Source organism: Dendrobates tinctorius, unplaced genomic scaffold (genome assembly GCF_039654945.1).
Source record: "Dendrobates tinctorius isolate UK_male_01 unplaced genomic scaffold, ASM3965494v1 ptg000257l, whole genome shotgun sequence".
NCBI classification, from domain to species: domain Eukaryota; kingdom Metazoa; phylum Chordata; class Amphibia; order Anura; family Dendrobatidae; genus Dendrobates; species Dendrobates tinctorius.
In genome coordinates, this window is record NW_027361924.1 from 8,102,719 (window position 1) to 8,130,658 (window position 27,940).

Sequence of the window (27,940 nt, forward strand, 5' to 3'; positions counted from 1 at the left end):
TAAAATTGGCTCTGTCACTAAGGGGTTAATTTTATTAGCCTCTGCTCTTCTCTGTACTTGCACATCAATGCAATAATTCTCAAAACTTGTTTAGCCTTTATTGAATTGGTTCATATAATTACCCTATATTACTGTAAAAAATATTTTCTGACTGCGAAAAATCGTGTGTGTCACAGACAGACCGGACTGATGTTTGCACGTCTTGTGTTGCTGCCATTGACTGTACGCAGTCTCAAAATTTCTGCAGTGTGTTTCTAGCTTTTTGTTATTTCATATTTTTTCTAGCTCTTCTTTGTTTCCTTTCAACATGTGTAAAACCCCTGCCACACAAACTGAGGGAAGAGAGCAAACTTCTGTCTCATTTGGAGATCAGATATATTTGAGCAGTTTACTTGGCTATCTCCTATAGAGATGAATGTAGGGTTAGTGCACATTTATAACCACTGTTCCATTCTAAAAGGGAAAATTCAGAGCTCTGTTCTCTTTGATATGTTTTGGGCAAAATATCTGTCAAATATTGATACTTGGTGGAAGAGTAATATATGACATAAAATGATTCTTTGAAGAGAAAAAATAGAAAATAATGAAACATAATCATTAAGAGCCATTTCTGTATTGAAAATAATTGATCTATGGATGCACTGTAAATTATTCATTGTCAATTCTGCACAAAGGAAAATGCCAGATTTACTTCATTTAATCCTCAATAACCTGTGAAGAGCTCTCAGGATTTCACTGCTCCGTAGACTATATATGAGTGGGTTGACCATGGGCACCACCGTGGTGTAAAACACTGATAAGATCTGCTTGAGGATCATGGTGCGGTCTGAGAACGGCATTATGTACTCCAATGTACCTGCTGAGTAGTAAGTTATCATGACAATGAGGTGGGACAAGCAGGCGGAGAAGGTTTTTCTTCTTCCTTCCTTTGACTTAATGCGTAAAATCACACGGATTATTCTTACATATGACAAAAAGTTGCAAAAAAGTGGAAAAAATCCAATCGACACAAGCTCAATGTAGACTAAGATATAAAAGTCACGGGAGCCACCACCGGATGCATGAAATACTTCTATGGCGCCACAGAAGAAATTATGAATTCTACTGACCTCACAGAAAGGCAATTGTAAGAGTAAACATAGGATTATTAAAGAATTTAGGAAGGCAGAGACCCAGATCATCACCATAATCAAGGTACAAATTTTCTTGTTTAAGATTTGGTGGTAGGACAAAGGATGACAAATAGCAACGTATCGATCAAATCCAATGACAAAGAAAAGTATCACCTCGGCACTGGCTGATGTCATTAAGAAGTAAACTTGGGTGAAGCATTGGGTGAAGGATATCAGCTCATTCCCTGATATTAATATGTAGAGAAGTTTCGGGATGACCACTGTGGTGTAGCAAATGTCTATGACGGATAAGTTACAGAAGAATAGATACATTGGGGTGTGTAGACGGACGTCCAGGCATATCAACGCAATAACCACTGAATTCAAGATTAAATGAATGAAGTAAATGGCCGAAAAAATTCCAAAAATCATCAGCTTCTCATTGGGATTTGAAGAGAACGGTAGAATGTGGAATGTTACGTACGTCTTGTTGTCCATGAGATGTTGAACAAATATCTGTAAAGGAAAAAAAATCAGAGAATAAATACAATAATTTTGATTCACATTTTCAACCAATTCAAAGGATTTGGGGAGTAAATTTGATAATATTTTCCTCGTACACCTATACTGGCAAAAAACAGCAAAGTCTTCTATGTACAAGGCTACAGCTTTAATCCAAGAGACACAACATTATATTTAGGACACCGAGTGGAGCCCACAATTCAAAAACACTCAGAATATCAAGAAAATACCTTTTGTTGCTATCCTTACTGGGATTCAAGAGGTTGCACAAAAATAACTTTTTTTTTTGGCATGAAAAGTAGATACATGAAGGTCTAACAAGGATGTCTCAATGCCAAACATTTATGGAATCAATTGAATTTTTGTGCCTTGATGAAAAAGAGTTGTAGACATTTTAGAGTTGACAGAATAGATGAGTTCATTCTGCTCAACTTATATAGTACATGATTCTGAGGCACAGGGAAAATGCAAACATAGAAATATGTAATTGTGTCCCAGAAGGCAATGTCCCCACCGGTGTGATTGCAGTTATTACATTAGACTGATAAACAAATTATTTTATTTCATCAAGAAGTCAGAGTCTCAAGAGAATTTAATCCAGATTTAATGAACCATTCTTGTGATAGTAGTACGCCATTGATTCAAAGTCTGTATCACAATCGAAGGGCAGAGGGAAGTATAGTGGATAGGATGTAAACAGATTAGGATTAAGGGTGCCCATTAGTAAACCAATTCCAATAATAATTTGACATATTTGCTAATAGTTGCTAATAGTGCTCCATTTCCTTTCTGATTAATCCTCATTTTTCTTGGTGGGAATCCCTACCTCAAATCATGGAATTTTAGATGTATGAACTTTACGCTCAAGCATTTTTGTAGAAGAAAAGCATTTTAAAAATAAAAATACATTGTTACATTTATTTTACTTTTCTATTGCGTTTGTGCTTTTAACTATTTTGTAGCCCTAAACCTAACCCAATCCCTAATGCTAGCACTATCAGGAACACTAGCCCTAAACCTAGTTAGGGTTAGAAAAAGTGTGAAAAACTTAGTTTGGTTAAAATGTTATTTTTTTTTTTCATTTGGGACAGATTCCCAAGCAGATCTCGGTATCATCTCACAAAACTCAGTCACTGCCTATTCATTTTGGTCGATATGATTTGCATTTATTAATTAAAATATTGAAAATTTGAAAATTTCACAATTTTCAAACCTTGAACTTTTTTTTTGCTTTTAAATCACATAGTTATACCACACAAAATAGTTAATATATAACATTTCCCACATGTCTACTTTACATCAACACAATTTTTAAAACATATTTTTTTGTTAGGAAGTTAGAAGGGTTAAAAGTATATCAGCAGTTTTTAGTTCTTCCAACAAACTTTACACAACCAATTTTTTTTTATACAAAATCACAATTCAAATGATTTCAAGGAATCTATGTGGCCAAAAATATCCCAAAGCGACACCATTTTAAAAAACTGCATCCCCAAAGTGCTTAAAACCACTTTCAAAAAGATTAATAACCCTTTAGGTGCTTCACAAGAATTAAACCAATGTGAAATGAAAAAATGAAAATTTAAATTTTTCCCACAGAAATATTGCTTTAGCCCCATTTTTCTCATTTTGACAAGGGTAACAGGAGAAAGTGGACAATAGAATTTGTTGTGCAATTTCTCCTGCATACAATGATACCCCTTATGTGGTAGAAAAGTACAGTTTAGCTAGATGGCAGAGATTGGAAGGAAAGAAGCATTACTTGACTTTTGAAGCGCTGGAATTGAATATGGATGCATTGTCATGTTTGTTATTCCTTGGTTCCTTGGGCACCATGATAAGCACCTTGGCTGAGAATCCACTTACCCACGATCCTCTGTAACCCCTTAATTACAAGGCCTTGGATACCTTGTACACCTGCATTAACCCCCTCTAGTCATCAATTAATTTATGTAACCACCTTGTTTATATATTGTGTATATATATATATATATATATATATATATATATATATATATATACAGCTGTGGAAAAAATAAAGAGACCACTGCAAAATTTTCATTTTGTCTGATTTTTCTCTTTCTATTTTTGAGTAAAATGTAAATTGCTCTTTTTTTCTATAAACTACTGACAACATGTCTCCGAATTTCCAAGCAATAAATTTTGTATTTATTTTCAGAAAATGAGAAATGGTCAAAAGAACAAAAAAACGCAGTGCTTGCAGACCTCAAATAATGCTAAGAAAACAAATTCATAATTATTTAGAAACAACAATACTAATGTTTTAACTCAGGAAGAGTTCAGAAATCAATATTTTGTGGAATATCCATGATTGTTAATCACAGCTTTCATGCGTCTTGGCTGCTTTCCACCAGTCTTTCACACTGCTTTTGGGTGACCTTATGCCTCTCCTGGTACACAGGTCAGCAGTTCTTCTTTGTTTGATGGCTTGTGACTATCCATCTTCCTCTTGATTACATTCCAGAGGTTTTCAATTAGGTTCAGGTCTGGAGAATGGGCTGGCCATGACAGGGATTTGATGTGGTGGTCCTTCATCCACACATTGATTGACCTAGCTGTGTGGCATGGCGCATTATCCTGCTGGAAAAAACAGTCCTCAGAGTTGGGGAACATTGCCTGAGCAGAAGGAATCAACTCTTTTTCCAGGATAACCTTGTATGCGGCTTGATTTATACGTCCTTTGCAAAGAATAGCCTGCCCAATCCCAGCCTTGCTGAAGCATCCTCAGATCATCACCGATCCTCCACCAAATTTCACAGAGGGTGCAAGACACTGTGGCTTGTACGCCTCTCCAGGTCTCTGTCTAATAATTAGACAACCAAGTGTTGTGCAAAGTTGAAAATTAGACTCATCAGAGACGATTACCTTACTCCAGTCCTCTATGGTCCAATCCTTATGGTCTTAGACAAACTTCAGCCTGGATCTCCTTTGCTTCTCATTGATGAAAGGTTTTTTTCTAGCTTTTCATGACTTGAGCCCTGCCTCTAGTAGTCTGTTAGGAACTGTTCTTGCCATGCACTTCACCCCAGCTGCCATTTGCCATTCCTTTTGTAGGTCACTTGATGTCATCCTGCAGTTGCTGATTGACATTCGAATAAGATGATGGTCATCCCGGTCAGTGGAGAGTCGTTTTCGCCCTCTGCTGGTCTGTAGCTTTGTTGTCCCCAATGTCTGCTGCTTGACCTTGTTGTAATGGACTACTGTCTTAGAAATTTTAAGGATGGAGGCAACGTAATGCTCACTGTATCGCTCTGCTAGTAAAGCCAGAATTGAGCCCTTCGTTTCCTCACTCAAGACTTTTCTTTTCAAATCCTTTGGCATGGTTAAAAGTTATTTTTTCATTCCTATTACTTTTGGGATATTACTAGCAGGTTTTGCCTTCCAGCTTGTCCTATTGTAAGAGGACTGTGAACACCACAGCAAGGTTTTTTATACTTTCCCTCATTAAATAAGATTTGGTTCAGGTGATCACCTAATCAGAAGCACATTAAGTAGAATGAGGTGTACTCTGGTTGGAATTCAACTGACACTGGAATGAAAAGGCTGTAAGAAATGTAGAAAAGCTGATTTTTATAAAACTGTGCAGTGGTCTTTTAATTTTTGCTACAGCTGTGTGTGTATATATATATATATATAATGAAAAGATGAAAAAGCAGCACAAACAAAATAAGAAAAAAGTGGGTGCGCGCTTCCAGGCATGTACCAAACCTTCAAACTATCCATCAAAAATTGAAAGCAGCACGCCTTAGAAAATTCAGTATGATGATGTTTCTTCAGCCCATCAAGCTATGTGCCCATACAGTGCGACGTTTCAGTCCAGGGAGGGTGCGGACCTTTCTCAAACCTTGAGAAAGGACCTTTCTCAAACCTTGAGAAAGGTCTGCACCCTCCTTGGACTGAAACGTCGCACTGTATGGGCACACAGCCTGATGGGCTGAAGAAACATCATCATACTGAATTTTCTAAGGCGTGCTGCTTTCAATTTTTGATGGATATTATTATTATTATTTATTTATATAGCACCATTGGTTCCATGGTGCTGTACATGAGAAGGGGTTACATACAGATTACAGATATCACAGCAAACAAACTAACAATCACAGACTGATATAGAGGGGAGAGAGGACCCTGCCCTTTTGGGCTTACATGCTGTAGGATGGTGGGGAAGGAGACAGTATGTTGGAGGGTTATAGCAGTTCCAGTGATGGTGAGGCGGTAGCTCCAGTAGTGGTGAGGAGGCAGCGGGGATCACTGCAGGCAGTAGGCTTTCCTGAAGAGGTGGGTTTTCAAGTTCCGTCTGAAATATCAGATTGTGGTTGATAGCCGGACGTGTTGGGGCAGGGAATTCCAGAGGATGGGGGCTATTCGGGAGAAGTCTTGGAGGCGGTTGGGTGAGGAGCGAATAAGTGTGGAGGAGAGAAGGAGGTCTTGGGAGGACCAGAGATTACGTGAGGGGAGGAATCTGGAGATTAGTTCAGAGATGTATGGAGGAGACAGGTTGTAGATGGCCTTGTAGGTCAGTATTAGTAATTTGAACTGGATACACTGAGGGAATGGCAGCCAGTGAAGAGATTTGCAGAGGGGAGAAGCGGAGGAGTAGCGAGGAGAGAGATTAATTAGTCGGGCGGCAGAGTTGAGAATGGACTGGAGAGGTGCAAGGGTGTTAGCAGGGAGGCCACAGAAAAGGATGTTGCAATAGTCGAGGCGGGAGATGATGAGGGCATGCACAAGCATTTTAGTAGATTGAGGGTTGAGGAAGGGACGGATTCTGGAAATATTTTTGAGCTGGAGGCGACAGGAGGTGGAGAGAGCTTGGATGTGCAGTTTGAAGGACAGGGCAGAGTCAAGGGTTACTCCGAGGCAGCGGACCTCCGTTATGGGGGAAAGCGTGGTGTTGTCAATTGTTATAGAAAGGTCAGGTAAGGAAGATCTGTGAGATGGGGGAAAGATGATCAGTTCAGATTTGTCCACATTGAGTTTGAGGAAGCGAGAGGAGAAGAAGGAGGATATGGCTGATAGACACTCTGGGATTCTGGAGAGCAGAGAGGTGATGTCTTTGCCAGAGAGGTAGATCTGAGTATCATCGGCATAAAGGTGGTACTGGAATCCGTGGGACTTTATGAGTTGCCCCAGACCAAGTGTGTAGATTGAGAAGAGTAGGGGTCCTAGAACAGAGCCTTGGGGGACTCCAACAGAGAGAGGGTGGGATGAGGAGGTAGTGTGGGAGTGGGAGACGCTGATTGTGCAGTTGGAAAGTTATGAGGAGATCCAGGATAGGGCGAGGTCTTTGATGCCAAAGGAGGAGAGGATCTGTAGTAGGAGGCAGTGGTCAACTGTGTCGAAAGCAGAGGACAGGTCTAGAAGCAGGAGTATAGAGTATTGTCCGGTAGCTTTGGCTGTATGTAGGTCGTTGGTAATTTTGGTCAGGGCTGTCTCAGTGGAATGATGGGGGCAGAAGCCAGATTGTAGATTGTCAAAGAGCAATTTAGATGAGAGGTGAGAGGAAAGTTCAGCGTGGACATGCTGCTCCAGGAGTTACACTGCTCAAAGAGTAAAGGGAACACTTAAACAACAGAATATAACTCCAAGAAAATCAAACTTCTGTGGCATCAAACTGTCCACTTATGAAGCAACACTGATTGACAATCAATTTCACATGTGGTTGTGCAAATGGAATAGACAACAAATGGTAATTTTTGGCAATTATCAAGACACCCTCAATAAAGGAGTTGTTCTGCAGTGGGAACCACAGACCACATCTCAGTACCAATGCTCTCTGGCTGATGTTTTGGTCACCTTTGAATGTTGATTGTGCTTTCACACTCGTGATAGCATGAGACGGACTCTACAACCCACACAAGTGGCTCAGGTAGTGCAGCTCATCCAGGATAGCACATCAATGCGAGCTGTGGCAAGAAGGTTTGCTGTGTCTGTCAGCGTAGTGTCCAGAGGCTGGAGGCACTACCAGGAGACAGGCCAGTACAACAGGAGATGTGGAGAGGGCATAGGAGGGCAACAACCCAGCAGCAGAACCGCTACCTCAGCCTTTGTGCAAGGAGGAACAGGAGGAGCACTGCCAGAGCCCTGCAAAATGACCTGCAGCAGGCCACAAATGTGCATGTGTCTGCACAAATGGTTAGAAACCAACTCTATGAGGATGGTCTGAGTGCCCCATGTCCACAGATTCAGCAGCGCAGAATAAGCCCACGTTTTTTCCCAATTCTGATTTATATGGTAGCCATTTTCAAAAGTAAGTACACCCATACACCCTATATATTTCCTGGAAGCAGACAACCTGTTGATTGCTGTTGTTGCAACCTGATATTGACAGTCATATCCACCTATGTACAACTTTGTGTCAAACAGAAATTATTTGATTAAAAAATGCATTAAAACATACATTGGCACTAAATCAAACATAGAAAAACAATGTAAAAATGATAGATGAAGGTGTGTCAGGTTTACCTATACCAGAATTATGTATCCCAACAGCTGCTTGTAGTCCCAAAAATGATTAACCCCTTAAGAACGCACACCCATTTGGGATTTTAGAACGATCTCTTATTTTTCAAATCTCACATGTCTCTTTAACTTTGAAATGCCTATATGTTTTTGCTACACATTGCATTCTATGTTAGCAACACATTTAATTTAGTTAGATAGGTTATTAATTCATTAAAAGCACAAACACAACATTTTGTAAAAACTTTTAATGTCTCTTCTCTAGAAACACAAAATTACTACTCAAAATAGTTAACAATTTATTTTTTCTAAGTGTTTATTTGACACTAGATGGTGGCCCGATTCTAACGCATCGGGTATTCTAGAATATGTCTGTAGTTTATTTATGAAGATTTAAGAATAAACCCATGGCAATTTGCGGCAGGAGATGACCTGCGGCAACCGTCGGGAGATCAGGGGCTAGCGCCGCTGATCTCCCGACGGTAGCGGTGGCGTGCGTCGTTCGAATTCTGTGCCAATTCGCAGCCGGACTGCGCCTGTCGCTGATTGGTCGCAGCCGGCCGGGCGCGACCAATCAGTGACATGGGATTTCTGTTACAAACAGAGAGACAGACAGACAGAATTAGACGATTATATAGTAGATACGACATAACTTTTATATATCCATTTTTTGGATGGCATTATCTGGCTTATAGTGTTTCACATTTTCAACAATCTTTTCAAACCTAATGTTTTAGGGTCAGATTTAGTCCTCAAATGCCTTTTTTGAAAGTGCACCCATATAGTATTTAAAATAATATATATGATGTTTGTTAACCCTTCAGGTGTTTCACAGGAAGTAAACTCAAATTGGAAGGGAAAAATAAAAAAAATCAACTTTTTCTAATGTAGTGCTGCTTTAGCCCTAAATTTTTCATTTCACATTTTAGCATGGAGTAATATTTGAAAAAAACAACACATAAAATACCCCATTTTTATATTTTGGTGAATTTTAACACATAATGCCAAAAATAATGTTTAAAATTAGTATTTTTTTAACTCTTTCTTGCCAAAGCTAATTTTTTACCTTCCTGAGCAGGTCAAATTTTTCATGTCTCACATGCATCAGTCTAAGCAGTAATTACTCTGGGATGCTTCACATATCCCAGTGATTCTGATGAAATTTGATAAAAGTGTAGAAAAATTAGCAATTTTTGAACGTTGACATTTTTTTTTGCCCCCAAACCAGCAATTTGGCTCCATGCTGGGAAAAGTTAACAAATTACAAAACACAGGGAATGAGTTATGGCTGAGGGGGGAAGGTTGTAGCTTTTCATGCTGGTAACAGATGAATCCATTGCTGTAATTAGAAACCAGTTGATGCCGTACCTACTGCAAACGAGGGTAGTTTTCGGCACAACCGACTGGATAAAAACGTAAGTTTATTGAATCAAATTAAACGTCCATAAAAGTTAAACACTTCAACACCTGATGTGTTCTTGGAATACTGGGATACTCTTAATCATAAGATAGTACATGAGGGGACTAAGAAAGTACATACAGTCATATGTTAAAGTTTGGGCACCCCTATTAATGTTAACCTTTTTTCTTTATAGCAATTTTGGTTTTTGCAACAGCTATTTCAGTTTCATATATCTAATAACTGATGGACTCAGTTATATTTATGGATTCAAATGAGGTTTATTGTACTAACAGAAAATGTGCAATCTGCATTTAAACAAAATTTGACAGGTGCAAAAGTATGGGCATCCTTATCATTTTCTTGATTTGAACACTCCTAACTACTTTTTACTGACTTCCTGAAGCACTAAATTGGTTTTGTAACCTCATTGAGCTTTGAACTTCATAGCCAGGTGTATCAAATCATGAGAAAAGGTATTTAAAGTGGCCACTTGTAAGTAGTTCTCCTATTTGATTCTCCTATGAAGAGTGGCATCATGGGCTCCTCAAAACAACTCTCAAATGATCTGAAAACAAAGATTATTCAACATAGCTTTTCAGGGGAAGGATACAAAAAGTTGTCTCAGAGATTTAACCTGTCAGTTTCCACTGTGAGGAACATAGTAAGGAAATGGAAGAACACAGGTACAGTTCTTGTTAAGCCCAGAAGTGGCAGGCCAAGAAAAATATCAGAAAGGCAGAGAAGAAGAATGGTGAGAACAGTCAAGGACAATCCACAGAACACCTCCAAAGACCTGCAGCATCATCTTGCTGCAGATGGTGTCACTGTGCATCGGTCAACAATACAGCACACTTTGCACAAGGAGAAGCTGTATGGGAGAGTGATGCGAAAGAAGCCGTTTCTGCAAGCACACCACAAACAGAGTCGCCTGAGGTATGCAAAAGCACATTTGGACAAGCCAGTTACATTTTGGAAGAAGGTCCTGTGGACTGATGAAACAAAGATTGAGTTGTTTGGTCATACAAAAAGGCGTTATGCATGGAGGCTAAAAAACACAGCATTCCAAGAAAAACACTTGCTACCCACAGTAAAATTTGGTGGAAGTTCCATCATGTTTTGGGGCTGTGTGGCCAATGCCAGCACCGGGAATCTTGTTAAAGTGGAGGGTCGCATGGATTCAACTCAGTATCAGCAGATTCTTGACAATAATGTGCAAGAATCAGTGACGAAGTTGAAGTTACGCAGGGGATGGATATTTCAGCAAGACAATGATCCAAAACACCGCTCCAAATCTACTCAGGTATTCATGCAGAGGAACAATTGCAATGTTCTGGAATGGCCATCCCAGTCCCCAGACCTGAATATCATTGAACATCTGTGGGATGATTTGAAGCGGGCTGTCCATGCTCGGCGACCATCAAACTTAACTGAACTGGAATTGTTTTGTAAACAGGAATGGTCACAAATACCTTCATCCAGGATCCAGGAACTCATTAACAGCTACAGGAAGCGACTAGAGGCTGTTTTTTTTGCAAAAGGAGGATCTACGAAATATTAATGTCACTTTTATGTTGAGGTGCCCATACTTTTGCACCGGTCAAATTTTGTTTAAATGCAGATTGCACATTTTCTGCTAGTACAATAAACCTCATTTGAATCCAAAAATATAACTCAGTCAATCAGTTATTAGATATATGAAACTGAAATAGCTGTTGCAAAAACCAAAATTGTTATAAAGAAAAAAGGTTAACATTAATAGGGGTGCCCAAACTTTAACATATGACTGTATACAACCAAGGAACCGATAGGTGTGGTACTTGTCTTGCATTGCGTTGACATATAGGAATGAACACACCTGCGTTTTTCCAATGCAATCTATTTGCTTCAATGGTGATCGGTTCCTTGGTTCTATATACACTTGCCTTTTCACCTCATATGCTTTTCTACGACTAAGGGCGTCCTAGTATGTCAGAAGTTCGTCAGTGTTGAGGTTTTTAACTTTTAAATGAACTTTTAACTTGATTCATAAACTTCCATTTTTTATCTCGTTGGTTGTGCCGGAAGCTACACTCGTTTTTTTTTCTATAAAACACAGGCTTCATTGTATTTGTTTATATTGTCACCCTATATTGCTGAAAGAAAAAAAGCAATTTTACTCTATGACTCCGACAAAGTGTGTGTCACACACAGAATGGAGTCCATTGTATGTGAAAACTTACAAGAGTTGAACAAAATGTGTATTATTGATAACTCTAAAAATCAGAGTAGTTTGGTCCCTTTTCTTCCAAAATTTAACATTAGTGAACATAAGAACAAACAATCCTTTCAAGATGATGCACCGTCTTTTTTAGTGAGAAGAAAAAACCAGCAGAATGTAATAACGCACTTTTTTTCAAACCAGCCAAGAAAAAGAAAAAGTGTTACAGAGGCTGCAGAGGGGGGCAAACGCAACAAAACAGAATAAAGATACTGGCACCAGAAAACAAAATAATAAATAATATTTTTAATTTATCATCTATCATATTAAATACAGCAGAAATTTCTGTGTTGCAAAAAGGATTATCTTTTTGTCCTGTCACGAATTCACAGGAACTGGATCTTTTTATTGATTTGCAAACTTTTATCAGAAAATTAACGGTAAAAAGACACGTCCTGATACAGGATAGTAAAAAAGTGTCTTTAGATGAGGAAGTTTCATTACAGCAGACTGAAAATGGAATATTACACACTACATTGAGGAATAAATCTAATTTTTACCCGATACAGAACCAGGGACACCATTTAAAAACATTTTCTGATTTAGTACTGAAGGATTTTGAGAATATAAATCCTGCAGATTATAAAAATGAAAGAAATTTGACTAAAGCAGAAAGGGAGGCTGTTAAAAGTCTGAAAGAGAACACAGAGGTGGTTATCAGACCAGCTGATAAGGGAGTTGTAATCCAAGATAGGAAGGAATATTTGAAAGAGGCATATAGAATATTAAATGATGAGAATACATATAAAGTGGTCACAATGGATATTTATAAGAGTGCGGTAACTGAATATAATAAATTAATTGCAACTGGAAAAAAGGAGGGGATTTTAAATAAAAATGAATATAATTTTTTGACTATGAAAAATCCCCCTAGGGCTTTTTTCTATCATCTTCCTAAGATTCATAAGGATCAAAACCACCCCCCAGGGAGGCCCCTCATTTCTGGCATAGGTTCTCTCACGTCAGGATTGGCAGCGTATGTAGATAATATAATGTATTTCCATGTGAAGTCTGTGAAAAGTTTTCTTAGGGATTCTGCCCAGCTGATTCATTTGATGAAGGATATAGTGTGGAAAGACTCATACATGTTTCTGACTATAGATGTTGCATCCCTCTATTCAAATATTAGACATGATCTAGGATTGTATTGTTTTGGGAGATATTTGAAAGAAGATGCCCGTTTACCATTGAATCAGAAAGCCTTTTTAATGGATAGCATGAAGTTTACACTGCACAATAATTTTTTTGACTTTCAAGGAAAACTATATCACCAGCAAGTTGGAACCGCAATGGGTTCGAAAGTAGCGCCAACTTTCGCTAACCTAATTATGGCCATTTTTGAATTCATTTATATAGAAAATTCCATTTTTTCAGAGCATATTATATTTTTTAAACGGTATATAGATGATCTGATGATAGTCTTTGATAATAAATGTAATAACATAGAACAATTTCTGGAGAGCATTCAGAGGAATGATTGGGGGTCTCACCTTTTCATGGGTATATAATATGGAGAGTATAGATTATTTGGATCTGACCATTTTCCATTCAGAAGGGAAGATTTTTACTAAAACTTTTTTTAAGAAGTGTGATGCAAATAGTCTGTTAGATTTTAATAGTGGCCATTATTATAAATGGTTAATCAATGTCCCGAAGAACCAGTATAAAAGGATTAAGAAAAATTGTAGTTTAGAGTCAGATTTCGTATCACAAGTCAAGGAATTGAAAAATAGGTTTATTGAGAAAAACTACCCCAAAAAACTGCTAGAAAAAGCATATAATGAGTGCGCTGGTTTGGAACAGATGGACCTAGTAAATCCTAAGAAGAAAGAAAAAGAGAATGATAGTTTCTCCTTAAACTCTTGTTATTAATGGGATTACGGTGGAAAGGTGAATATAGGTTGCTTTATTATTTTATGTTTGTTACAGGTGATCGATGGCTTCGGGGAATTAGGTGTGTGTGGTGAGTATGTACTCTATGTTATGTGGTGCATGTTATGTGTATGTACTGTATGCTATATGTTGTATGTTCTGTATGTCTTTTTTTTACATTCACCACATTAGCTGGATGATGGGAATACTACTTTCCCATCATCCACTAATGCTGTCACTGTAGCGGGCATAGCCAGATAGGACAAGTAGTCCAATCTGATGATGCCCGCACAGGCCTCGCACACACACACACAGCCCCACAGACCCCCGCACACACACACACACACACAGACCCCCCACACACATTCTCACGCACACATAGTCTCTGCCCACAAACATTCTCTGCCCATTACTCGCATTTCCCATAGACTTACATTGGACTCGTTACGAGTACCCGAGTATTAGGAGCTACTCGTAACGAGTACAGAGAGTCTGAGTATTTCACTACTCGCTCATCCCTAGCTACGGCCTAATTTTATCTTTTGTCAATTACCTAGTATCATTTTCTTTTCTGTTTGGGAGGGGGATTTGTATTGTAAAAAATAGTATGAAGATATAAAAATACAATTTTATTCTGTGATTGTCACTCACAAGACTAATTCTGACATCAGTTCTGTTGTTGTATTTGGCTGTGGACCTCCCTAATACTTCTAATACCTCCCTAACACTATCATTTTGTCAGTTAGCTAGTATCAAGGTTTTTTTTTTGCTTGGGAGGGTGATTTGTGTTAAAAAAAAGAGTATGAAAATACAAAAAAAGCTGTTTTATGATTTTGACAAAATGTACGTGTCACACATAAAACTGATTTTTGCATAAATGTTTTGTTGTCAATTGCCGAACTCCTCTCCGGCGGCTTGTTTTCATCTTATTGGCATTAACTTATTTTTTTGATTGAATAAAAAACTCACAAACACATCAGTGCACATATTTTCTATTTTTGTTGTCATTTTTGTATTTGTTCATTCAGACTCAGTCACTCTATTTTGCCAAAAGAAAAATAAAATGTATTCTCTGATCACAACTTCATAGACCTCCATTGCTTTAATTTTATCAGCCTCTGCTCTCTGAACTTGCACATCAGTGCAATAATTCTCAAAAACATTTTTAGCCTTTCTTGAATTTGTTCATAGAGTCATCCTATACAATTGGAAAAAATTCTTTCTGACTGTGACAATTTGTGTGTGTCACAGACAGACCGGACTGATGTTTGCATCACTTTTGTTGTTGCCATTAATTGTGCAGTCTCAAAATTTCAGCAGCGTGTTTTTAACTTTTTGTCATTTCACATTTTTTTCTAGCTCTTTTTTGGTTTCTTTCAACATGGAGAAGCCCCTGCCATGGTGACTGAGGGATGAGAGCAGACTTCCGACTGCATTTCGAAGTCTCATTTGGAGACCAGATATAGTTGAGCAGTTTACTTGGCTAGCTCCATCTGACCTATAGAGATGAATGTAGGGTTGGTGCACAATTATAACCACTGTTCCATTCTAAAGGGACAATTCAGAGCTCTGTTCTCTTTGATATGTTTTGGGCAAAATTTGTGTCATATATTGATACTTGATGGAAGAGTAATATATGACATAAAATGGTTCTTTGAAGAGAAAAATTAGATAAAAATGAAACATGATCAATAATAAGAGCCATTTCTGTATTGAAAAGAATTGACCTATGGACACAATATAAATTATTCATTGTCAATTTTGTACAAAGGAAAATGCCACATTTATTTCATTTAATCCTCAATAACCTGTGAAGAGCTCTCAGGATTTCACTGCTCCGTAGACTATATATGAGAGGGTTGACCATGGGCACCACCGTGGTGTAAAACACTGATAAGATCTGCTTGAGGATCATGGTGCGGTCTGAGAACGGCATCATGTACTCCAATGTACCTGCCGAGTAGTAAGTTATCATGACAATGAGGTGGGACAAGCAGGCGGAGAAGGTTTTTCTTCTTCCTTCCTTTGACTTAATGCGTAAAATCACACGGATTATTCTTACATAGGACAAAAAGTTGCAAAAAAGTGGGAAAAATCCAATCAACACAAGCTCAACATAGAGTATGATATAAAAGTCACGGGAGCCACCACAAGATGCATTAAATATGTCTATGGCGCCACAGAAGAAATTATGAATTCTACTGACCTCACAGAAAGGCAATTGTAAGAGTGAATATAGGATTATTAAAGAATTTAGGAAGGCAGAGACCCAGATCATCACCATAATCAAGGTACAGATTTTCTTGCTTAAGATTTGATGGTAGGACAAAGGATGACAAATAGCAATGTATCGATCAAATCCAATGACAAAGAAAAGTATCACCTCGGCACTGGCTGCTGTGATTAAGAAGTAAACTTGGGTGAAGCATTGGGTGAAGGATATCAGCTCATTCCCTGATATTAATATGTAGAGAAGTTTTGGGATGACGACTGTGGTGTAGCAAATGTCTATGACGGATAAGTTACAGAAGAATAGATACATTGGGGTGTGTAGATGGATGTCCAGACATATCAATGCAAAAACTACCGAATTCAAAATTATATGAATCAAGTAAATGGCCAAAAAAATCTCAAAAATCATCAGCTTCTCGGTGGATTTTGAAGAGAACGGTAGAATGTGGAATGTTACGTCCGTCTTGTTGTCCATGAGATGTTGCCAAAAATCTGTAAACAAAAAAAAGATATCAGAGAATAACTACAATAATTTCTATTTACATTTTCAACCAATTCAAAAAATTTGGGGAGTAAATTTGATAATGTTTTCCTTGTACAACTACACTGCCAAAAACAGCAAAGTCTTCTATGTACAAGGCTACAGCTTTAATCCAAAAGACTTGATGTTATATTTAGGATACCGAATGGAACCCACAATTTAAAAACACTTAGAATCTCAAGAAAATACGTTTTGCTAGTATCCTTAATGAGGTTCAAGAGGTTGCCCAAAAAATTACCTTTTTGTAGCATGAAAATTGGATACATAAAGGTCTAACAAGGTCATTCCACTACTAAACATTTATGGAATCAATTGAATATTTGTGCCTTGATGAAACGGATTTGTAGACATTTTACATATGACAGAATAGATGAGTTCATCATGCTGTGCTTATATACTACATGATTTTGATGCAGGGGGAAAATGCAAATATAGAAATATGTAATGGTGTCCCAGAAGGCAATGTCCCCACCGGTGTGATTGCAGTAATTACATCAGACTGATAAATTATTTCATTTCATCAAGAGGTCGGTGTCCCAAAAGAATTTAATGACCCATACTTGCGATAGTTGTACACCATTGATTCAAAGTCTATCACAGTCGAAGGGAAGAGGGAAGTATGGTGGATAACATGTAAATAGATTAGGATTAAGGGTGTGCATTAGTAAACCGATTCCCAATAATAATTTGACACATTTGCTAACATTTGTTAATATTGATTGCGTGAGAGAGAAACAGCTCCTAGCGTGTTCCATTTCCTTTCTGTTTAACTCTCATTTGTCTTCGTGGGAGTTCTTACCTTAAAGCAGAATATTTAGAATTGAGAGTCCTCAGTGGTTGATACCTTTTAACGGCTAACTGAAAAGATGGTAACACATTGCAAGCTTTCGAGACTACTCAGGTCTCTTCATCAGGCATTGACTGATGAAGTGTCAGTGTCAATGCCTGATGAAGAGACCTGAGTAGTCTCGAAAGCTTGCAATGTGTTGCCATCTTTTCAGTTAGTCATTAAAAGGTATCAACCACTGAGGACTCTCAATTCTAAATATTCTTCTATCTACTGGCTAACACGGTACAAAGATAAACGTCTTTCCTGTACCTTAAAGCATGCAGTTATAGCTGTATGAACTTGACGCTCAAGCATTTTTGTAGCACTGGGTGACCTGAGCCCAGGGCAAGGAGATATTTTGTACCACTTAACTTGTGGACCATAAGAAAAGCATTTAAAAAATGAAAATACATTGTTATATTCATTTTACTCTTGTATTGCATTTTGTGTTTTTAACTTTTTTGCAGCGCTAATCATAACCCAATCCCTAATGCTAACCCTAGTTCCAGTTAGAAAAAGTGTGAAAAACATAGTTTACTTAAAACTTTATTTTAAGCATAGCAGTAAAGATGAGTTTGTCATTACATGTTAACCCCTTCACCTCAAAGTCTGTTTTCACCTTCCTGACTAGGCCAAATTTTTCAATTGTGACCGGAATAACTTTATATTGTAATAACGCTTTAACATATCCAAGTCATTCAGAGACTTTTTTTCGGGACATTTTGTTAGTGATACATTAGTGATATATATGAAGTTATTACAAATATAGTGATCTATTTCACATGTTTATTTCTGGTAATGTTGATGATTATGGCTTACAGCCAATGAAAACCCAAAAGTCATTATCTCAGTAAATTAGAATAATTAACAAAAACACCTGCAAAGGCTCCTAAGTGTTTATAAAGGTCCCTTAGTCTGTTTCAGGAGCTCCACCATGATGGGGAAGACTGCTGACCTGACAGATGTCCTGAAGGCAGTCACTGACACACTCCACAAGGAGGGGAAGCCACAAAAGGTCATTGGTAAAGAAGCCGGCTGTTCACAGAGTGCTGTATCCAAGCATATTAATAATGGAAATTTGAGTGGAAGGAGAACGTGTGGCAGAAAAAGGTGTGTACAAGCAACCGGGATAACCGCAGCCTTGAATGGATTGTTAAGAAAAGGCCATTCAAAAATGTGGGGGAGATTCACAAGGAGTGGACTGCTGCTGGAGTCATTGCTTCAAGAGCCACCACACACAGACATATCCGGGACATGGGCTATAAGTGTCACATTCCTTGTGTCAAGCCACTCATGACCAATAGACAACGCCAGAAGCGTCTTACCTGGGCCAAGGAGAAAAATAACTGGACTGTTGCTCAGCGATCCAAGCTGTTGCTTACAGATGAAAGTAAATTCTGCATTTCATTTGGAAATCGCGGTCCCAGAGTCTGGAGGAAGAGTGGAGAGGCCACAATCCAAGCTGATGGGGCTCTAGTGTGAAGTTCCCACTTCATCTGCTGGTGTAGGTCCACCAGACCCAACAATGCAGACAAACTGAATGCTGCTATCAAAGTGACCTGGGCTTCCATAACCCCTCAGCAGTGCCGCAGGCTGATCGCCTCCATGCCACGCCGCATTGATGCAGTAATTGATGCAGATGGAGCCCCGACCAAGTATTGAGTGCATTTACTGAACAGACATTTCAGTAGGACAACATTTCAGATTTTACAATCATTTTTCAAGCCGGTGTTATAAATTATTCTAATTTACTGAGATAATGACTTTTGGGTTTTCATTGGCTGTAAGCCATAATCATCAACATTAACAGAAATAAACATTTAAAATAGATCACTCTGTGTGTAATGACTCTATATAATATAGGAGTTTCACTTTTGTATTGAAGAACTGAAATAAATTAACTTTTTATTTATGATATTCTAATTTTGTGACAAGCACCTGGAAATTATAGGCCAGTAAGTCTAACCTCTATTGTTGGTAAAATATTTGAGGGGTTTCTGAGGGATGTTATTCTGGATTATCTCAATGAGAATAACTGTTTAACTCTATATCAGCATGGGTTTATGAGGAATCGCTCCTGTCACACCAATCTAATCAGTTTTTATGAAGCGGTAAGCTATAGACTGGACCAAGGTGAGTCATTGGATGTGGTATATCTTGATTTTTCCAAAGCGCTTGATACCGTGCCGCACAAGAGGTTGGTACACAAAATGAGAATGCTGGGTCTGGGGGAAAATGTAAGTAACTGGCTTGGTGATAGAAAGCAGAGGGTGGTTATAAATGGTATATTCTTTAACTGGGTCGCTGTGACCAGTGGGGACCGCAGGGGTCGGTGTTGGGACCTATTATCTTCAACATATTTATTAATGATATGGTAGAAGGTTTACACAGTAAAATATCGATATTTGCAGATGATACAAAACTATATAAGACAGTCAATACAAGATGAATCTGCTACAGATGAATCTGGATAAGTTGGAAACTTGGGCCAAAAGGTGGCAGATGCAGTTTAACATTGATAAAAGTAAGTTTATTCACATGGGAAGAAGGAATCAATATCACCATCATCGCTTTCTCAAACTGAACATGGAAAAAACAGAATTTATCATCTTTCCCCATCTCACTCTACCCCTCCACCAGACCTATCCATCAATGTCAATGGCAGCTCTCTTACCCCAGTCCCGCACGCTTGGTGCCTTGGGGTGATCCTCGACTCTGCCCTCTCTTTCAAACCACATATCCAAGCCCTTGCCTCCTCCTGCCACCTAAAACTCAAAAATATTTCTCGGATCCGTGCATTCCTCAACCACGAAACCACAAAAACACTAGTGCACGCCCTTATCTCCTGCCTCAACTACTGTAACCTCCTATTCTCTGGCTTCCCCTCTAGCACACTGGCACCACTCCAGTCCATCCTCCACTCTGCTGCCTGAATAATCCACCTGTCTCTCCACTATTCCTCAGCCTCCCCCCTATGCCAGGCCCTTCACTGGCTTCCAATTGCCCAGAGGCTCCAGTTCAACACCCTAACCATGACATACAAAGCCATCCACAATCTGTCTCCTCCATACATATGTGACATGGTCTCCCAGTACCTACCCACACGCAACCTTCAATCCTCTCAAGATCTCCTTCTCTACTCCTTCCTTATCTCTTCTTCCCACAACCACATACAAGACTTCTCCCGTGCTTCCCCCATACTCAGGAACTCTCTACCGCAACACATCAGACTCTCATCAACAACGGAAACCTTCAATAAGAACCTGAAGACCCACCTGTTCTGACAAGCCTACAGCCAGCAATGATCCTCAGTCTACTGAACCACCGCACGACCTGCTCTACCCTCTCCTACTGTATCCTCACCCATCCCTGTAGACTGTGAGCCCTCGCGGGCAGGGTCCTCTCTCCTTCTGTACTTGTGTGTCCCTTGCATTACACATATTTATTGTACTTGTCTATATTTCCCCTTTTCATATGTAAAGTGCCATGGAATAAATGGCGCTATATAAATGTATAATAATAATAATCTCCATTACACACTGAATGGGAAACTACTGGGTAAATCTGACATGGAGAAGGACTTGGGGATCCTAGTTAATGATAAACTTACCTGGAGCAGCCAGTGCCAGACAGCGGCTGCCAAGGCAAACAGGATCATGGGGTCACTAAAAGAGGTCTGGATGCACATGATGAGAGCATTATACTGCCTCTGTACAAATCCCTGGTTAGACCGCACATGGAGTACTGTGGACAGTTTTGGGCACCGGTGCTCAGGAAGGATATAATGGAACTAGGACGAGTACAAAGGAGCGCAATAAAATTAATAAAGGAGATGGGGGAACTGCAATACCCAGAGAGATTATCAAAAGTAGGATTATTTAGTCTAGAAAAAAGATGACTGAGGGGCGATCTAATAGCCATGTATAAGTATATAAGGGGACAATATAAATATCTCTCCGAGGATCTGTCTATACAAAGGAAGGTGACAGTCACAAGGGGGCATTCTGGGGTAGAAAAGGTTTTTCCACCAACATAAAAGAGGATCCTTTACTGTTAGGGCAGTGAGAATCTGGAATTTCTTGCCTGAGGAGGTGATGATGGCGAACTCAGTCGAGGGGTTCAAGAGAGGCCTGGATGTCTTCCTGGAGCGTAACAAGATTGTATCTTACAGTCATTAGGTTCTTTAGAAGGACGTAGATCTGGCGATTTATTCTGACGGAATATAGGCTGAACTGGATGGACAAATGGCTTTTTTCAGCCTTGCTAACTATGTTAGTATGTTATCTGTAGTTATACCACACAAAAGAGTTAATATATAGCATTTCCTATATGTCTACTTTACATCAGCATCCTTTTTTAAACATATTTTTTGTTAGGAAGTTAGAAGGGTTTAAAGTATATCAGCAGTTTTTAATTTTTCTAACAAAATTTACACAACCAATTTTTTTTTATACCAAATCACATGTAAAGTGACTTCACGTGACCTATGTGACAGAAAATATCCCATTTTAAAAACTTCACCCCCCAAAGTGCTTAAAACCACACTCAAGAAGTCTATTTAGCCTTTAGTTGCTTCACAGAAAATAAAGAAATGTGGAAGGAAAAAAAATGAAAATTTAATTTTTTTTTCCACAAAAATATTGCATAGCCCCATTTTTTTTTATTTCCACAAGTGTAACAGGAGAAAATGGTCAGCACAGCATGTTGTTCAATTTCTCCTAAGTACACTGATACATCTTATGTGGTAGAAAACAACAGTATAGGCAAACAGCAGAGTTTGGAAGGAAAGAAGCACCACTTGACTTTTGGAACAATGGAATAAAACTGGCTGGAATTGAAAGTGTATGCCCTGTCAGGTTTGCATAGCCCCTGATATGCCTAAACAGTGGAAAACCCCACAATTGACCCCATTTTGGAAACTAGACCCCTCAAGGAATTTATTAGCAGTGTGGTGAACACTTTGAATCCACAGATGATTCACAGAGTTTTATCATCTTGATCCATGAAAATGAAATAATACATTTTTTCCTCCCAAAAATGTTGCTTTAGCCCAGTTATTTCATTTTCACAAGGGTAACAGGAGAAAATGGACCATACAATTTCTTGTGCAATTTCTCATAAGTACACTGATCGTGAAAAAGTACTGTTTAGGAGCATGGCAGAGCTCAAATGGCAAGAAGAACCATTTGAGCAAAGAGCAAAATTGACTGGATTAGATTGCAGACTCCATGTTGCATTTGCAGAGCGCCTGATGTGCCTAAACAGTGGAAAACCCCCACAAGTGAACCCATTTTGGAAGTTACACCCCTCAATGAATTTATCTTGAGCAGTGGTAAGCATCTTGACCCCACAGGTGCTTCAGATAATTTTATAACTTTGGACCATGAAAATGAAAAATTATGTTTTTTCCTAAAAAATTTTTTCTTTAGCCCCAAATTTTTCATTCAGAATGAACCACCCAATTTGTTTTGCAATTTCTCTTGAGTACATCGATACCCCACATGTTAGGCCGGGGTCAGACTGCGTTTAGGCAGTCCGTTAGACGGACTGCATTACACCGCGATATAACGCTGTGTAACGCAGTCCGTTAACACTGCCATTGAGCCCCATTGTCGGGCGCATCACGACGCATGCCGTAAAGTGGCACGCGTTTGTGATGTGCCGTCATTCACTGACTGAGCCTCAGATGCGGGCTGTAGCGTCTGAGGCTCCGTCATCGCTAACGCTAGCGCTAGCAGGTATAGCATAACGCGATCGCATTATGCTATATCGTTAATGCAGCCCATCAATGCTATGCGTTGAACGGGCTGCTTAACGTAATGTGAACCTAGCCTAAGGGAGAACACCTGTGTGGGAGCAGAAGAGAGCTCCAAAGAAAGGAGTGCTGTTATGATGAGTCACCGAAGGAGGAAAAAACAAAATACCAGCTAAGTCCAGAAAAACCAGAGAGGTTGGCAGCTATCGGATTGCAGACCCCTGAACCTATCCACAACAACTAGCAGTAGCCGTGGGGGGTTCCTACGGTGCCCTAGACCCCTCGATCACAGCCAGAGAACTATATAGCCTAAAGACAGAAAGGGGAAAACTAAACTGCCCCAGAGCAGACCCCAAAGCAATAGGCAGCCCCCAACATATAATGACTGTGAAGCAAGATGAAAACACTAACACAGATAGAAAGATAGGTTGAGCAAATGATGGGGCCCAAGCTAACTACATAGGACAGGATAGGAAAGCTGCTGTCTGCCATCCGCAAAAAACCCTATCAAAATGGGCCAACCGACTGATAGGAAAAACAGGCCCTGAAGTCGCTAGGCTTCAAAAGACTATATCAGCACTCAGGTATATTCTGAAGACAGAGCAAAAGATCAACAGATCAGAGACAAAAATGGAATTCAGCTCACCCCCGGCCGGGGATGGCAGAACTCCCAAAAAACAAGGCAAAACAAAAACAAAACAGAAGAGTACAAAGCAGAGCAGAAAAACTTAGCTTTGAGATGCAGGAATCAGACTGGTCTCCAAGAATCCAGCAGGAAAATCACCAGCCAGGAAGAAGGGCGTCGGCAGCCTTATATCCAGTCCTCAATTCCAGCCACCCAGTCATCATCTAGCTGCCCATGTGTTTGGTAATCAGCCTCACTACCTTCCTTCACCAGAGGAGGGAGTTCATCAGACCTCAATGGGGAAGGGAAAAATGAACTCACAACAGAGTGCCATTTTGGGAAGTAGACTTTGATCATATGGTTTGTGGGCACCCCCCACACACAAACGACCCCATTTTGGAGACTGCATCAATCAAGGAATTTCTCTAGGGGTGTGATGAGCATTTTGAACACACAGGTGCTTCACAGAATTTTATAACATAGGAATGTGAAAATGAAAAATTATGTTTTTTTACATAAAAATGTTGTTTTTATTTTCATAAAGAATAATGTGGGAAAATGGACCCAAACATTTATAAAGCATTATATTCCAAATGCAGCAATAACCTATATGTGGTCATACACTTTTCATTGAACGTTCATCAGGAATTAAAAGAGAGAGACCACCATTAGGCTTTTAGGAAGCAGAGTTTCCTAGAGTAGTTTGTGGATGCTATTTTCAGAGCCCCTGAGCTGCCAAAAAAGTTCAAATCCCTAAAAAGTGACACCATTTTGTAAATTACACTCAATTAAATCATGTAGTGGTGTAGTGACTGCTTTGACCCACTGGTCTTCTCCAGAAATTTGTGCACAATTGATGTTGCACAGTGAAAATTGCAAATATGCCATTTTAGTGTCCAATAACATGGTGCCCACTGTGCTTCTGGAGACATGTGCCACCTTGATTATTAAAAGGGTTGTCCAGGACCTAACAATTGATGACTCATTTCAATATAAGATTGGTAGGGTCCAACACTCTCATGATCCTGAAACTTCTTCGGAAGTGGCTACATCCACACTGTTTAGTGCATACGCTCGGGAGGCATGCGCCCATGTGCACTGTTAGGATGAATCCTGAAGCATCCATCCCATTGGGACCAACTGTGAAGAAAATTATATTACATGGTACACATCTCTTTGCAGTGTCCCCCTGTACATAACATTTTTGTTTGATTTTTATTCTAAATTTTGAGAAAAAGAATAAACAAAAAAAAGTGATTTGGAAATTGTCTTTAATTTTTTACGCCATTTTACACTGTTCACCGTGCAGTAAACATAGTAAGGCAACTTTATTTTTCGGGTCAATGCAATTTTAGCGACGCCTGAGTTATTTAGTAATTTTATAATTTGATATTTTTGCATGCAAAAACACTGACACTGCATCGTCATACTCTAAGAGCTATAACTGTTATTTTTCTGCTTAACAAACTGTGTGGGAGCTTATGGCTAGTTTTACAGTGAGTCAATGACTGTCTTGGGTGGAATATGCTCGGGGTCACTCAAACCTCTCTGTAATGCTGATGTGCTGCTGCTATATAATATTTCCATGCTGCTGCTTATGTGTCTAATCTAAGAAAAGAATAAAAATCAGGAATCCCTCATGTCTCTGCGCTGTGTAAGGGAGAAATGACAGCAATCATTCTCCTCCCACCAGCTCAGAGTCAATTGTGAATTAATAAATAGAGCCTGCAGATAGTACATATACTGTTCTTATACACGTTAGCAGGGTGTGCAATGAGACATGTAGCTAAACCCCCTGTCTTCTTTAAGAAAAAGAGGCTGTAAAATTGGAACCTTCTTTTATTGATTGCAGATGTGACAGGAAAGGGCTTGTCCTAGTCCACTCTCCCCTACAGATGCAGCGTCCCCACATGGCTGAAGCTGACGTCTGACGATGTGAAGCAGCAGATCTACAAGCTCGCCAAGAAGGGGCTCACCCCATCCCAGATTGGAGTCATTCTCAGAGATTCTCATGGAGTCACTCAGGTTCGTTTTGTTACTGGCAACAAAATTCTGAGAATCCTGAAGTCCAAAGGCCTCGCCCCCGACCTCCCGGAGGGCCTGTACCACCTGATCAAGAAGGCCGTCGCCGTGCGCAAACACATGGAGAGGAATAGGAAGGATAAAGATGCCAAATTCCATCTGATTCTCATCGAGAGCCAGATCCACCGATTGGCTCGATACTACAAGACCTGGCGCATCCTACCGCCCACCTGGAAATACGAGTCGGCCACAGCATCTGCCCTGGTTGCATAGAGCCCTTTGTTCTGACACAATAAAGTTTGACTTGCACACCCTGCTAACGTGTATGAGGACAGTATAGTGAAACAACTATGCTTAGCGCAGGCTGTTTAAGAAGCATGAAGAACACGAATGGTGCAGTTTCTCATAAGACATATGGAGGAATAATGGCTGCTGTTCCCCTCACAGTGTCATAAACAAGACTATGATGTAACAGGAACAATCCCACAATACATTGCAAATTATACTAGAATCTATGCATTAAATGGCCAGCAGTTGGTGCTGTTACCTTACAGTATGAAATATATGAAGGATTAATACACACAAAAATGACTATCTAGACAGCAATTATATGGCTGGACTGAACACTCCCCGCTTGACGTCAGCCGACGTCACTATTGTGTTTTTTGGATGAGAACAGCAGAACAAGTTCCCGTACTGGCCTGAGGAACAATTTGGTCTCGCCTTGTTTTCCTATTTTTACTTCCACCTTACGTATGATTCCATAATTACTTGGGAATGTCTGGGTAATGAGACCTAATGGCCATTCATTTCTTCGAGACTGACAGTCTTTCATTAGTACTATATCGCCAGGCTGGAGGTTAGGCTTGCTGGTTTGCCACTTTCTCCTTTGATGCAGAAAAGGCAGGTACTGTTTTTTCCACTTGTCCCAAAAGGCATTGGAGAGACTCTGTACTTGTCTCCATCGACTCCTGTAACGGTCTTTATCTTTAACATTAAATTCTCCAGGTGGAGAGCAATTAGGGTCTGTCTTCTGCGTAAGCAGCAGGGCTGGGGTGAGAACAGTTGGGTCATCAGGATCACTGGAAATTGGAGTCAACATTCTGGCGTTTATGATGGCTGACACTTCGGCCATGAATGTTGTCAAGCTTTCGTGTGTCAGTCTTGCAGATCCTTCCTGTAAGAAGATTGAATCGAGGATTCTCCTTGTTACACCTATCATTCTCTCCCATACACCTCCCATATGTGAAGAATGTGGTAGGTTAAAAGTCCAAGTACACCCATGTACACGTAGGTATTTTTCTACGTCCTTCATATCCAAGTTGGAAGAGAGTTGCAGTTCTCTTGCTGCTCTGAGTTTCCTCAGAACACTATCTTTTGGTATTGGTCATTGATTGGTTAAACAGTCGATTTCTTTGGCATAGTTTCCCCGTTGTACAGCTCGGATAATTATACTCTTCGACTGCTCTAGCTGTAGAGCTGTGTGGACGTGTTTAACATGGTGCCAGTGGTCCTCAAAGTCTTAAAGTGTAGGTGCTAACTCTGCATGACTGCTCTTACATATCTTCTCCATGAAGGTTAAGAAATGGTCTTTCATCTTTGGTCTACTACAGAAGCTGTGCATGAGAGAGACAAAGTGTTGGTAAACTTGTTCTCTGTTGTTAGGCAAGCGTTGTCTTTGAGGCTTGAAGGGTAGAGGTGCAATCCAGCTCTTCCTTTTGTCCTGCACCATTCCTTGCTCCAACATCTCCAGAAACAGTCTATATTCAAATGACATTGATATACAATTATCTTCTTTGGTCTTGTGGAAAACCGTACACCCAAGGTGATCTTGGTCGCAATTCTGAATGCAATCATCATTGGCACGACTCACTAAGATACTTGGTGCTGAAGTGCTGTGTAGCAACTCTTTTATGAAGTAGCGATTTTCACATGGTTGAAGGAGGGATGGACGTCCATTCTCGAGAGTACTGGTAAACATGTTGTTAACCACTGTCGGTTTGTGTGCACCTCCTAAACAGACCTCTCCTACAATGACCCACCCAAGGTCGAGTCTCTGAGCATATGGAGCATTGTGTGAGCCATTGATCGGTTGTCTAACCTTGTGAACTCGTAGAATATCTCTCCCAAGGAGCAAGACTATTTGAGCCTCTGGGTCAAGGTGTGATGGTGTGATATGTTATGTGGATGTCATTTTTTGTATATTCCTATTTTTAACAATTCCAGTTATTTTCATAGTGTTTTTCTTATTACATTGTAAGCCTACAGCCTCACTGTATCTGTCTCTT

At 39.6% G+C, this 27,940-nt stretch overlaps 2 protein-coding genes and 1 pseudogene across 2 annotated transcripts; 1 reads left to right on the forward strand and 2 right to left on the reverse strand.

Moving 5' to 3' along the window:
- Positions 1–692: 692 nt before the first annotated feature.
- LOC141069270 (olfactory receptor 2A14-like) lies at positions 693–9,222 on the reverse strand. Its single transcript, XM_073558723.1, has 2 exons — positions 9,184–9,222; positions 693–1,628 (listed from the first exon to the last, which is right to left on the reverse strand). Exons 1-2 carry the CDS (start codon positions 9,220–9,222, stop codon positions 693–695), a joined length of 975 nt encoding a protein of 324 aa, XP_073414824.1.
- A 6,215-nt stretch (positions 9,223–15,437) lies between these two features.
- Positions 15,438–24,536, reverse strand: LOC141069271 (olfactory receptor 2A14-like). The gene is made up of 2 exons (XM_073558724.1): positions 24,413–24,536; positions 15,438–16,372 (listed from the first exon to the last, which is right to left on the reverse strand). Exons 1-2 carry the CDS (start codon positions 24,534–24,536, stop codon positions 15,438–15,440), a joined length of 1,059 nt encoding a protein of 352 aa, XP_073414825.1.
- On the forward strand, positions 24,535–25,966 carry LOC141069272 (small ribosomal subunit protein uS15-like; annotated as a pseudogene).
- The last annotated feature ends 1,974 nt before the right edge of the window (positions 25,967–27,940 follow it).

Excerpts from the sequence above, each read along its gene's own strand:
- LOC141069271 (XM_073558724.1), bottom strand. The coding sequence starts at position 24,536 with ATGTTATTGGACACTAAAATGGCATATTTGCAATTTTCACTGTGCAAC. Across the intron at positions 16,373-24,412 it reads ACTACATGATTTAATTGAGT|ATTTTTGGCAACATCTCATG; the intron begins GTAATTTACAAA and ends TTTTGTTTACAG.
- LOC141069270 (XM_073558723.1), bottom strand. The coding sequence starts at position 9,222 with ATGCATGTGAGACATGAAAAATTTGACCTGCTCAGGAAG. Across the intron at positions 1,629-9,183 it reads AATTTGACCTGCTCAGGAAG|ATATTTGTTCAACATCTCAT; the intron begins GTAAAAAATTAG and ends TTTCCTTTACAG.